The 14,154-nt window shown below is 38.1% G+C and overlaps 1 protein-coding gene across 1 annotated transcript in view; it reads right to left on the bottom strand.

Moving 5' to 3' along the window:
* Window positions 1-14,154, bottom strand: part of eIF2Bbeta (eukaryotic translation initiation factor 2B subunit beta) — a 134,582-nt gene that overhangs the window by 78,597 nt on the left and 41,831 nt on the right. The window contains exon 6 of the mRNA XM_067152646.2: window positions 7,682-7,876. Coding sequence (XP_067008747.1) covers window positions 7,682-7,876 — 195 coding nt within the window. The remainder of the gene's footprint in view (window positions 1-7,681; window positions 7,877-14,154) is intronic.

Below are 14,154 nucleotides of genomic sequence, written 5' to 3'. Positions count from 1 at the left end.
TTGCGGATCTAAGTAGACATGATATATCCTGTCTGATCTCCTCTGCAGATTCGGTAGGAAGGTGCCGGATTGCAATTTCTACTTTGCTAATTATTTCTTCTACCGGTATACTATTCGGAGCTACTGCGTAGTTGAGTCCTTTTCTCAAGACCGAGGTAGTGGGTTCACTGAGTGGCTTATCTGTGAGGTTTATTATTACATTCTTCTTCAGTGGAGCAGGTGGTTTCGGTTTCTGTTTTTGTAAGAGGCGGTTGAATTTCTTGTTTTGCTTGGCAGTGGCTAGTTCCAGTGTACGCTGGGATTGTGTGTTGCTAATGCTGTCTAACGTGGTCCAATCATTGAGCGACAGAGTGCTGGCAAGTTGCAGGTGGAGATGAAATAATTTATTGTTGAGGTAGTCCAGAGTCTGTCTTGTGTCACTGATCCGTTCTCTGAGGAGTTTTATGCTGGTTTCGTGAAGAATATGGTCAGTCCGTCGGTTCTTGGTGTGATATTTCAGTCTCACACATGCTGGTATAATACTGTTGTCCCTGCAGCGTTTCAGAAAGGCGAGTCGAGCCAGGTAGTTACTCATTAACTTCCGAAGGTTGTTTTTGTGTTATATAATCCAACTGTGATGTACTCCAGTAAAGTTTTAATTTAATACACTGCAGGTCTTAAGTTTGAATTTAGAAGCTGTTGTTGGCGACACCTCTCTCGTCTATGTTTGTTTGTGGTTGTAGTCTGTAAAGACAAGCTAATATAAGTATTGTGTGTGTATGAAGGAATGCCTGGTGTGTATATGGAAAGAGTACTTACTATTGTTGTTGTGGAGCTCTTGTACCAATTTGTCTGAAGGCTTGCTGTGTTCTACTACGAGTGTGTCTGGGGCTCATATTAGCTGTGGAGGGGGATGTAGGTGGAGGGGAAGAAGGAGTGACTATTGGAGAAATAGGGGCGAGGTCGGGCTTGTGATTCGTTGGTTTGTTAGAGCGTGTGTTTACTATTTTGAGGTAATCATTCTTTAATTCCGGAATGGCTTTATTAAAAATGATGCTGGTTTTCTCTGTAATATCGTTAATGTTATGATTGGAATTAGCGTATTGGTCCAAAGAAATGTAGAAATCTTCGGTTGTGTTGAGGAGGGGGCCCTTAGAGTTTATGTTTAGTATCGTCATATCGTTATTGATGTCTGTGAAACTATGCTTAGATTCTTCTACATGTTGGCCTATTGATGAGAAATGGTTATATTTTACTGCATTTATATGTTCATTATAGCGGATGGTGAAGTTTCTGCCTGTACATCCAACATAACTTGTGTCACAGTTGTTACATTTGATACGGTGGACACCTGATTCGTTGTATTTGTTATTATTATTGACTGTTTTAGTGTTATGTATAGTGTTGGTGCTGTTGTGTGTGGTTTTGAATGCTATTTTCATGTTGTGCTTCTTAAAAATATTAGTTATGGTATATATATATGGGTGTTGTTAAAGGTAAATAGGGCATAATCTTTTTTGGGTTTGGCTGTTTTAGTTAATTTAGTTTTAGGGTGGGATTTTATTTTGTGAATGATTTTGTTGACCATTTCTTTGCTATATCCGTTATGTTTAGCTATTCACAACTAAGTATTTATTTATTTTCCACCTAGTCGATACACTGATTCCGTAAGGCAATTTAATGGTTAAAAGTGGTACATGTTTTGTATATTATCAACATCTTCAGCCACATAACACTGTTTAGATGAAAAATACATAAATTGACAAAGTAATGCTTTAGAGGAAGTGTCCTTAAAATTAACATAAGATTGACTAGGTGGAAAATAAATAAATACTTAGTTGTGAATCAATTAAAGTGCGATACGGACCATGAAACTAATTTTGTGTAATGTTTAGCTATGTCGTGGATTAATTTCAATTCATTAATTTGGTATTCTGTTGTCATTGGGAAGTTAAAAGCTCTATATATCATACTATAATAGGCTGCACTTTTGTGTGTATTGGGATGAATGGATCATTTTTTATGGTATTTAAGGTGTGTGTGGGTTTCCTGTAGATCTTGTAGGATAAGTGGTTACAATATAAAGATAATTGAGAAGTCTCCACCTTATCAATACATTAATTTATTTACTTGAAAGTAGTAAATTCAGTCAGTACCGGTTTCGATCCCTATGGGATCAGCTGAGGATGATAAGGTGGAGACTTCTCAATTATCTTTATATTGTAGTAGCAATCAATACGGAGATGAAGCTAAGAGACTAGGATAAGTGGTTGTCGTGTCTGGTTATCGTCAAGTCTAAGTAATTTAGTGTACGGTTATTTTTGGTTTCTTTAGTGAATTAGTAGGATGATGTATTACCCCAGTTTTGTTTGGGTCCCTTGCTCAACATATCCGTTTCTACGTTGTCAAATGCGGTTAGTGTAAGATTTTTATAGGTGGATGGAATTTATGTTGGGAATCCTTGTTAGGAAGAGAGGGATCTTTATTTTGGATTATGGTTAGTGGCTTTGGTTTATGTTGTTGTTTCAGTGTTTCCAGTTTTTTGTTTAGTGTGTTTTGTTTCTTTATGGCTAAGTCTTCCATTTTATCTCTGGAAATTTGTTGAAAGTAATTCCAATAGCTGTGTGGGAGTTCATGGGATGCTTTCAGATGTGTTGAATAAAGTTCATTATTGTGGTGTTGTTTCTTACGATATAACAATTTTATTTCTCCTTTTAACCAAATTTCATTAGTCCTGTTTTGTGTTTTGTGTGTCTGAGCAGTTCGTTTGTGTTTATTATTGTATTTCTTGAGAAACTTCGGTGTTAAGTTGTTTGAAGGGCATTCCTTCAAAAAAGCAATGCTTTTGGTTGCGTTCATTAGTTTAATTTTCAAGTTTTGATATTTGAATGCGTTACGTTTTGCCTGGTTGGCTTTCCCCAAATCAAATTCACCAAAGAAACCAAAAATAACCGTACACTAAATTACTTAGACTTGACAATAACCAGACACGACAACCACTTATCCTACAAGATCTACAGGAAACCCACACACACCTTAAATACCATAAAAAATGATCCATTCATCCCAATACACACAAAAGTGTAGCCTATTATAGTATGATATATAGAGCTTTTAACATCCCAATGACAAGAGAATACCACAATAATGAATTGAAATTAATCCACGACATAGCTAAACATTACACAAAATTAGTTTCATGGTCCGTATCGCACTTTAATTGATTCACAACTAAGTATTTATTTTCCACCTAGTCAATCTTATGTTAACTTTAAGGACACTTCCTCTAAAGCATTACTTTGTCAATTTATGTATTTTTCATCTAAACAGTGTTATGTGGCTGAAGATGTTGATAACATACAAAACATGTACCACTTTTAACCATTAAATTGCCTTAGGCAATCACTGTATCGACTAGGTGGAAAATAAATAAATACTTAGTTGTGAATAGCTAAACATAACGGATATAGCAAAGAAATGGTCAACAAAATCATTCACAAAATAAAATCCCACCCTAAAACTAAATTAACTAAAACAGCCAAACCCAAAAAAGATTATGCCCTATTTACCTTTAACAACATCCATATATATATGCCATAACTAATATTTTTAAGAAGCACAACATGAAAATAGCATTCAAAACCACACACAACAGCACCAACACTATACATAACACTAAAACAGTCAATAATAATAACAAATACAACGAATCAGGTGTCTACCGTATCAAATGTAACAACTGTGACACAAGTTATGTTGGATGTACAGGCAGAAACTTCACCATCCGCTATAATGAACATATAAATGCAGTAAAATATAACCATTTCTCATCAATAGGCCAACATGTAGAAGAATCTAAGCATAGTTTCACAGACATCAATAACGATATGACGATACTAAACATAAACTCTAAGGGCCCCCTCCTCAACACAACCGAAGATTTCTACATTTCTTTGGACCAATACGCTAATTCCAATCATAACATTAACGATATTACAGAGAAAACCAGCATCATTTTTTATAAAGCCATTCCGGCATTAAAGAATGATTACCTCAAAATAGTAAACACATGCTCTAACAAACCAACGAATCACAAGCCCGACCTCGCCCCTACTTCCCCAATAGTCACTCCTTCTTCCCCTCCACCTACATCCCCCTCCACAGCTAATATGAGCCCCAGACACACTCGTAGTAGAACACAGCAAGCCTTCAGACAAATTGGTACAAGAGCTCCACAACAACAATAGTAAGTACTCTTTCCATATACACACCAGGCATTCCTTCATACACACACTATACTTATATTAGCTTGTCTTTACAGACTACAACCACAAACAAACATAGACGAGAGAGGTGTCGCCAACAACAGCTTCTAAATTCAAACTTAAGACCTGCAGTGTATTAAATTAAAACTTTACTGGAGTACATCACAGTCGGATTATATAACACAAAAAGTTTTCCATGACAAAAGTCCATACCAATATGACACGTATCAGCCTCAGAACATTCTCGAAGATTACCTCACACAGCTAAACCAACATGACATAGAAGCAAAGGAACCACACAGAATATAGAAGAATAGAATCTAAGCCACATGAACTTAAATTTTTAAGTGTCTAACCTATACATACTAAATTTTAATGTGTTAAAACTTTTTAAGTGTTTTGTATTGTGGCCCATATGTTTTAATGTGTTCTGTATACTCATGTTCTAACTTATTGTAACTTTTTACCTTTGACCACAGATATTTTAACTTCGTGCTACTGTATATTGCATTTCCATCCCGCATTAGACATCCGGATGTATAACATAATAAAAACTTGTGATTTTGTCTAATGGCTGGAAACTAATCATGCACTAACTGATAATGGCCGTTAAGGGCTGAAACCGATACTAGTGTAATCTATTTACAATAAATTAAGTATTGATTGGTGGAAAAACACATTTCTTGTCTATACATTGAAAAAATCAATGTAGAAAATGAAATTTATAATTTATAAATAATAAGAATTGTGTGTGTGTGTGTGTGTGTGTGTGTGTGTGTGTGTGTGTGTGTGTGTGTGTGTGTGTGTGTGTGTGTGTGTGTGTGTGTGTGTGTGTGTGTGTGTGTGTGTGTGTGTGTGTGTGTGTGTGTGTGTGTGTGTGTGTGTGTGTGTGTGTGTGTGTGTGTGTGTGTGTGTGTGTGTGTGTGTGTGTGTGTGTGTGTGTGTGTGTGTGTGTGTGTGTGTGTGTGTGTGTGTGTGTGTGTGTGTGTGTGTGTGTGTGTGTGTGTGTGTGTGTGTGTGGGCGCGCGCGCGCAGGCTGTTAGGCCATGAATGCAAGACAACCCTTGATTTTTCGCATGAGATTCTGAGAGAGAAAAACGTCGTCTTGGATTCGGAGAAGTATGGTATCACTCCACAGTTTTCTTCTTCAAATGGCATCACCTAACTTAACCGTATATGTGTCATGAAAACATAATTGAAACGCATGTAGTGAAATGAGTTATCCTCGCTAAAATTTACGTGTGAATAGCCTTTCCAAAATTTAATTAGACGCGAGAAAATATGAACTACCCTCTGAAATCAGTGATGTATTCTGCCATATCTTGAGGTGTATCACATTCTTACTTAATTTCAGTATATAACATTAAAATTAAGAGATCGTTTGCTTCAGCCATTATTTTGAACGAGTCAACAACTGCTATCGCCCATGTTATTTACGCATTAATTACAAAAACTTGTTATCCTCTTTCATTTCGAATTTTCTTTAGAGAATAGCAGTCGTTAGGTATTACTAATTGACTCCAACATCACCTTCGAATGTCAATGAGAGAGCTCGCAAATGCACATAATGAGAAAACTATACCGTACCAAAGATGACAACATACTTCAAGTGCCAGTAGAGAAATGAAAATGTTTTTGCTATAAATTTACATGATAATAACCTTTCCGTAATTTAACCAGACGCGAGAAAATATAAACTAACCTGTGAAATCAATTTTGCACTCTGCCATATCTCAAGGTGTGTTCCATTTTTACTAAATTGCAGTATTTAGCATTAAAACTAAGCGATCGTTTAGTCAGCCTTTATTTTTAACGAGTTAAGAACTGTTATCGGACACATTATTTATGCATTTATTAGGAAAATATGTTCTCTTTCATTTCGAGTTTTCTTTACGGAACAGCGGTCGAGGAGTATTACTAACAGGCTCCAACATCGCCTTTGAATGTCGAAGAGAGAACTCGCTAGTGAACATAGCAAGGAAACGATATCAAAGATAATCGATTGCATGCAACATAATTGCTGGGGTGCATAATTTTCGATAACAGAAAAAATCATGCGCGCTTAATAGCTCGTAATAACGGATGCGTCAGTGATAGGGCTCTCGCTATAACCGAAGGATAATACACAGTTTAATATAGGAATTTTGAAGGGACAGCAAAATATTCTTGGTATAATGGAGTTCTCGTTATATGCAGTACTCACTATAACAGACTTCTACTGTACTTGAAAAGGTATACCTGTTCCAGCTCTGCATTCCCAACCTGACATTCAATTCCCTTAGGTTCCTTACCTACTGAAATCACTTTAGTCTCGGAAATGCTTATTTGCATACCATACTCATTGTACCTGTTTTGTCAAGCTCCAAGATATTAGACTGCAGGGTTTCAGCACAATTTGTCATTAAGACCAAGTCATCAGTAGTTGATCCATGTAAACTATGAACAACAAAGGTGAAAGATTACAGCCATTTCATCATTTCAGGTTTAATTTCATCCATTCCTGCTGCTTTACAACAGTGCAATTTATCTATAATTCTTTCCTCTTTCTTGAGCATAATTTCGTCATCATTGTCCTCCTACCCAAGAGCTCGGTTGTTCGTGACATCATCAGAAAGATTTCCAGTGTTGAGATATATTCTCAAAATATTCCTTTAACATGTCCAGTGATTCCCTGGCATCTATTATGAGTTCAACTGAGTTACCCAAAACACTATTTATTTCCTTTTTCCCTCCCTTCCTAATATTCTTTATTTTTGTCCAGATAGGTTTCCTTGCTGCTTGATCTAGCCTTTCCAAGTTATTACCAAAATCTTCCTATGACTTCTTCTTGGATTCAGAAAGTATTTCTTTTGCTCAGGGTAGTATATGCAGGGGACCTATGCTTTTCCCCTGGCCTTCCATAGACGCTGTAACGGTTTTATGGTTTATAATGAATTAATAAATCTATATACAATTCCCTGCATCAGTCCTAGTTTGGAGCCCTTTCTGATCAGCCTTCCTTTTATGTTTACAAGCTGCCCTCACTTCATCATTCCACAAGATGTTTGCTTTTTCCCATCTTTACACACAGTTGTTTCTAGCTGTTCCTATTTACACATAAAATGCAAAATTACAGACAATTAACAAAATTACAAGTACATCAGTAGCTGTGCTATAACTGGATGTCCAGTTCCTTCAACCAGGCAATTGCCTCTGAGATTAATTCGTTAAGTTTATTAAAAGAGTTAGGAAATGATTACAGGAGGCATTCAGGACATATGATTATTATCTGTTCTTATTATTATTTATTTTATTTCTGCACTGCAGACAGAATATCTCTGTATTACTGTCTTTTACTTAAAGATCATCTTCCTTTGTTAATGTGGGACCAATATGGTGTAATTAGCACTAACGTTAGGTTGTGTATTTTTCTCGTCATTTTATAAACTAAAACTTACCGGCACAGAGTAATGTTTAGCTGCCAAGGCGACGATATGGCTGCCACATACAGATCGCAGCCCTCCATTAGCCATAACAGTGTGAGTCCCAATTATGACCTTGTTCACACGGGACATGATGGCAAAGATAGCAGAGTCCGCAATTAGAGTTGTCTGGATCTTGCTTTTGCCTAGACTCACAGCCAGTTCATGGCCCTGGTAAAGAAAAACAGACATTTAATTTCTAATAATAATGAAACAAAGGAAGCTAAGGACAGAGGGCAGAAGGAACAACAAACAGAAGGACCAACTCCACATCTATCCTCAAGGATGGACTCTTCCCTCATCGATCAGTTTGTTTAGTATCCTCACATCTTGATGAGCTCATTTCTGCTTCTGAACCTCATCAAGAGGACAGACATCTACACTATCACACCTTGATGTGGAGAATGTTTGTTTGGCCAGAGTTAATGGCTACAGGATGGAGTGGATGGTACAACCAGCGACTCATCGCCAAGTGTTGGGCAGCAGTAAATAAACCGACTCTCTGAAGGGGTCATTGGCTTTGGGTGGAAGAACATCTTTAGCTGGGTAGAGGAACTGTTATTGAAATCCAGCAGGCAGCGTCTATTCTCCAGGTTAGGGACGACCTCATTAAAACCTGGCAGTTAGGTATAAAATGCCTTTGGGTGTACCGTGCCCACGGTATGAAGCATTGAAGTGGACGAGAACAAAGATTTATGGAGCACCCCAGAAGTGATGCACATCTCTTGTGTCTCCACAGAGGTGCAAGAAGTTGATAGAAGTCAGTGATCCACAGCTCCAACTTGGAGCTCCGTGGATAAGGGTGTTGGAAGAAGATGATGTGGAGAATGTTGGACAAATACATAAAAAATGTAAAATGAAAAGGCTACAGAAAAGAATGAAACTGTATGATCAGGAATTTGAAACCTGGGAAAGCTTACCCCATTGGGGAAAGAGTGTATTTCTTTTCTCAGCGCTGGAAAAATCTCACAGCCGGATATCCACAAAGAATGGACGAACACCACAAGGATGAATTACAATAATTACAATGTTGTCACAGTTTAGTATTCCTGGCAAAATACAAGATACCCATTGCTGTGATTGCAACAAGATTGAAAACCATCTTCACATTCTTGGTTTCTGGTGCAAAGGGAGCTCTAAGGAAACAACAGGAAAAGAAGGATAGCTGACTGCTTTAGAAAAATAAAACAGTTCAAAGTGTATGAAAAAGTAACCCGTTCATCAACTGGAGTCTGAATTAAACAAGTGAACAGTGCAGTTATCGATTTGAAATTCAACAAAGGTACCATTATCGATCAAAGAGTCAGGTCTGAGTGTGAGAAAATGCAGTGCAAAGAGGCTGAAACAGGAAAGGAAAGGTACTACAAGCCTTGGTTTCATGACTTGGGAAACATGTTATAGAATTATATTGTTAGGTGAACACGAAACAATACAAATTTCCAACCTTGATGCAAATGATAATCACGCCCCAACTTTTTGCAGCAAAGTCCTGAAATATTTATGTGGGGTTTAGATTGTGACATCACAATTATTCTGAATTTATAATTCAAATACCATCATTACTGGTAACAATAGGAATGGTCAACAATTCATGTTTGCAGCCAGCATTAAACCTTTGTAGTCCAATTTTCTGTCACATGCTCCAACAGTCTGGTCCAAATTAATTTTGCACATTTTTCACCTAGTCAGATTAAACTCAGAACTTTTAATAGTAACTATAATTATATTATTATTATTATTATTATTATGATTATTATTATTATTATTATTACTATATTCTATAAACGTGAGTCTAGTGAGTTATTTACAGCTTTACAAAAAAAATCTAACATCTCTAGCAAGTCAGGCCGCATTTGAACTGGATATTACTACACTATGTCGGCAACCTCTCTCTTAGTACTGTCCAGGAAATTGAACCAATGCAGGGACTAATGCCCACCGAATCCCTGAGGATATGCCACTGTCATTTATAGCTTGTAATCTTTGAGGGTATGGTATCTCTCGAAGCACTGGCCAACATGCAGACCCGGTTTCCCATCGCATCTCTCACAGATGAAGGTAGTTTCTCTTCTTCCACCAGGACATTTTGCTTTGAGCACACCTTGCAGTCTTTGTGCTTTCCTTCAGGATGTTCTATTATTATCTGGAGTTTGCCATTCAGTCATTGTTCCTTGTCAGCTGTTGAAGGTCGCCCTCTAGAATTTCTGCTGCCTTCACAATAGTCACCAACCATTTCCATTATGAGCTTTCGTCAGAACTTGATCTACTTCATGAGCTTGATGTTTCTCATCTTGGAACATTCCACATACAGTATGTAGGCACTGATAATGCAGATCTCCACGCCCTAGATAAACAACTTTCTCCACCATTTCAGTGTCTTGCGGAGAAAACAGCAGGTGAACGCTAAATGGTCAACAGTGTCAACACCATGCATGTGTTCTGACTATAACACTGGGCTTTTCCACTACTTCTTCCCTTTGGTTTCCCTTTATTTTCCTCCTGACAGTCTCTGATGATAATGTGCTCCATGTGTTGACAAAGTCACTACACGTTTGTAATCCCAGGCACATTCTCATTATTACGGTAGGCCACTTTCTCACCTCTCTTCAGCTTTGGCTTCTTCATCTGTGAAGAAACATCTTTCCTTTGGGCCAACAGTGTTCCAGTGAGGTAAGAAGTTCAGTGGCTAGTGTAAAAGCAATCTGTGAAAATGTGGTAAACAGTTTCATCAGGCCATGCTTCTCTCAGGTTCTTGTAGAGATGAAGCACAATTCTAGAGGTAAAGAGAAGGTCAGGTTTGATAAGGCTTTCAGTTGTCAATTTTCCGTGGCAAGGAGCAAAGAATACAATTTATCCACAAAACATACATACGGAGCCCACAGTTAATCGGTTTCTTGGAGCTGTAGGTAGTAAAGGATAGTCTTCCCTTAAAACCAACAACAGATTCATCAACAGACAAATTTGGCCCAGGTATGAAATACTGTATTTACTCACATATTAGACCCCTGTTTTCTTACTTTTACAGCCAAATATAGTAAAGGGGGGTGCAATATGCGATAACCTCAAAATTTTGTGCAGCGAACACATGACTTCTAGGTTATAAAGAGCTATACATTGTATGTGTAAACATTGTATACTATTATTTAACAAACATAGAATGTATATAAGTTATACTGGCTATTTTCGTCGGAAGGCAGTATTTCTAAACGTATAAAGACAATAAATGGTGAACACGACTTTTAGGCTTACAGTACATATAAAAGTCCGTTTTAGTTACTCATATCACGTCATTTGTTACATCTCATTAATTCCTCTGGTGAGGTTGCCAGGAAAGGCATACGGCCGTAAAAACTCGCTACGAAGATTCGTCTCACTTCATACTCGATCCCGTAGAAGAAAGGGATAAGGGTATCGTGTTATCATATAATTAAATATTAAATATTGTCAGTTCAGCAGTAGACCTACCACACAGTAAACCTGATCACTGCTTTTATTTGAATTATCGCATGGCGCCGCCAACTTCCCTGCCTTGCTACCGGCATGTTGGCATTCTAAGTGACATCATCTTCACTGCTATCTCTCGTCAGTCGCATCAGCCATGCTTCATTCTCTTTGAGCCATGCACTGCAATCAAGAGCATACGAGGTCCCGTCTTTTTGAAACTTTTAAAAATAATTTTGTTCCCGACTATAGAGTCTAAACAGTGTAAATCTATTCCCAGATGGTCTCTGATATTCCCAGTTGGTGTATATGTAGCAGAAGCCACTCCTTCCGAATAGAGCCATGCTGTAGAATGCATGCCAAACCATCAGCTGATAACTAGCGTATGTTACAAGTTGTACTTCTGAATGTAATACACAGTAACTGGAAAAACTGCGGCTATTGAAACACAGACCCTAATTTTTAATTACATTTCATGCTTGTCCTCTACATTTATCATATCAGGATTTGCGTAAAGAGCTGTCCATGAGATAAGACAGACCATATTGTTTAGGTCAGGTATATTATCACCCTGATAGTGCCAAAAGTTCGACAGAAAAAATAAAAATAAATAACAGGAAAATATACCACATTTATGGATATCTATAGGTGTGGCAGTAATGTGTTTTTTATCATAATGTTTAATATCATATGTTCGCATACCCTAGTATGTTTTGTTTGCGGTCTCCGAAAATCGTTTAAAGTACGTGGGGACATAAAATTATTATTAATTGTTAGGTACGTTGGCGAGTAAAACAATAGTTTTAATTGGATAGCTTTTATCACGTTTTAAACTTATTTCTCTCCAAATATATTGGCCCGAGTTACGAGATATTAAACGACCACTTTGTTAATGATCTCGCCTGATGTATAAATAGCAACAACCGTGAATATTTCTCAACTAAAGAAAACTCGTTTCCTCATCCCGAGGTGGTACAACTCTTTTTAGACAGACTCCCAGTGGAGGGGAGTTACATGTACCGCTTTTACCGTATATCAACCTTCCTGCCATTCGTAAATCTCTGGCAGTACAGTACCGGGAATCGAAGTCAGACCCCCGAAAACAGCAACTAATTGTGCTAACCATTACGCTGGCGGACATTATTAACTACAAAACACAGACACAGACTGATGCATGCTTGCAATGCGCGACGTCATCAGAGCTGCAGTAGACCTACGCTACAGAGGAAGACATTTCTTAACTACGAAACACAGATGTACTGCATGGATTCGACGAGTTTTCATTGCCGTAGGTCGTACGGACGAAACTATTCACAAATTTGTGCGATGTCATCAGAGCTGCAATAAGACTTGTACCCGCTTCGAAGCGGAATCGTCGTCGTTCTCTGACGAATTACGTTGAGGGGTCTTATAGGCGAGATTTATTTGTTTTCATTTTGTTCGTCTCGAAAAGCAAGGGGGGTCTAATACACGAGTAAATACGGTATTCCCCACATTTACTGTCAACATATTTTTTAGAAAATTGCTACCGGACGAGTTGGCCGTGCGCGTTGAGGCACGCGGCTGTGAGCTTGCATCCGGGAGACAGTAGGTTCGAATCCCACTATCGGCAGCCCTGAAGATAGTTTTCCGTGGTTTCCCATTTTCACACCAGGCAAATGCTGCAAATGCTGGGGCTGTACCTTAATTAAGGCCACAGCCGCTTCCTTCCAACTCCTAGGCCTTTCCTATCCCATCATCGCCATAAGACCTATCTGTGTCGGAGCGACGTAAAGCCCCCTAGCAAAAAAAAAAAAAATACTGACTTTCTGAGTTCTGGTTCTAAGACTGGTACCTTGATTTTGAGTGTTTTTTAAATGGAGCATCCAAAATATTTATAAAAATCATTTCCTAGTGAAAATTTCACTGAAGAGAGGAACACGATAAACAAATTCTCTAGACCAATAATCTTTCATATCTGGCAACTGAACAATTTCCATATTGATATTTAGACCTAAGAGTGCCCACATTTCTTATTCAATTACATCCAGCCAGTCATGCCAAATAGTGTATTTAGACGAGTTTTTTTTTTACTAATTTCCTCTCTAGCATAGGAATTAGTTTCCATAATAATTTTCGTCATCAGTGCAGGAGTGAAAAATAACATTAAAAAAACTGAAGAGGAGTGATGCAGCTAGAGGAACCTGCAGTCCTCTAGTTTTCTGACCTGATGAATAACTTAGTCTAGGAGGCTCACTATCATGAAATGTTACATTCCAGTAAACTCTATTGGTGTTTGCATTCCCATTTGTATGTGAGGAGGTATATTCAGCATCACTGTTACTCAAATTATCAACACTGACCTGAGAAGTGTCATCATTGCCGTGTGCCGTAGCCCCTCTTCCACCCCGGCCCATTACCTTCGTCCGTCTTCTTGCCTTTGTTGCAGTATCTGGAACTTCCTCTTCTGAATCTTCAGAAACAGCATATGATGGTCAGGTATCATTCCGTGTTTTTTTACGCACAGGTCCAGTCGCTGAAGTTTCACGTGCAATGTTGGAGTTCACTACACCTTCATCTTCACTTGACAGTTCTCTAAACTCTTTGTCTAATTCAAATATATAATCATCATCACTGCTGTCTACATAAATATGCATGCATACTTCTTCTTTGTTCATATTTGCCACTTTATTTAATATTGCAAATTCAATTGAGACAAATCGCATTCACAGATAAACACGCCTAGTACAACACGTGTGCAGCACTACTCAACGTAAACACAACTGACAGGCCACAGTAACCCTGACAATACATGGCTACATATATCTCGTGTTATTTCCATGGAGATAACAGAACGGCTTCCTTTGTACAAAAAAATTTGCTGTAAAAACTCCACGGATATCGATCAACCTCAATCAGGTCAATAAATAACTTCTTCCGCCCGGCAGAGTGGCTCAAACGGTTGAGGCACTGGCCTTCTGACCCCAACTTGGCAGGTTTGATCCGGGCTCAGTCTGGTAGTATTCGAA

This window comes from Anabrus simplex, chromosome 8 (genome assembly GCF_040414725.1).
Source record: "Anabrus simplex isolate iqAnaSimp1 chromosome 8, ASM4041472v1, whole genome shotgun sequence".
Lineage (NCBI taxonomy): Eukaryota > Metazoa > Arthropoda > Insecta > Orthoptera > Tettigoniidae > Anabrus > Anabrus simplex.
This window is presented reverse-complemented; position numbering and strand designations above follow the sequence as displayed.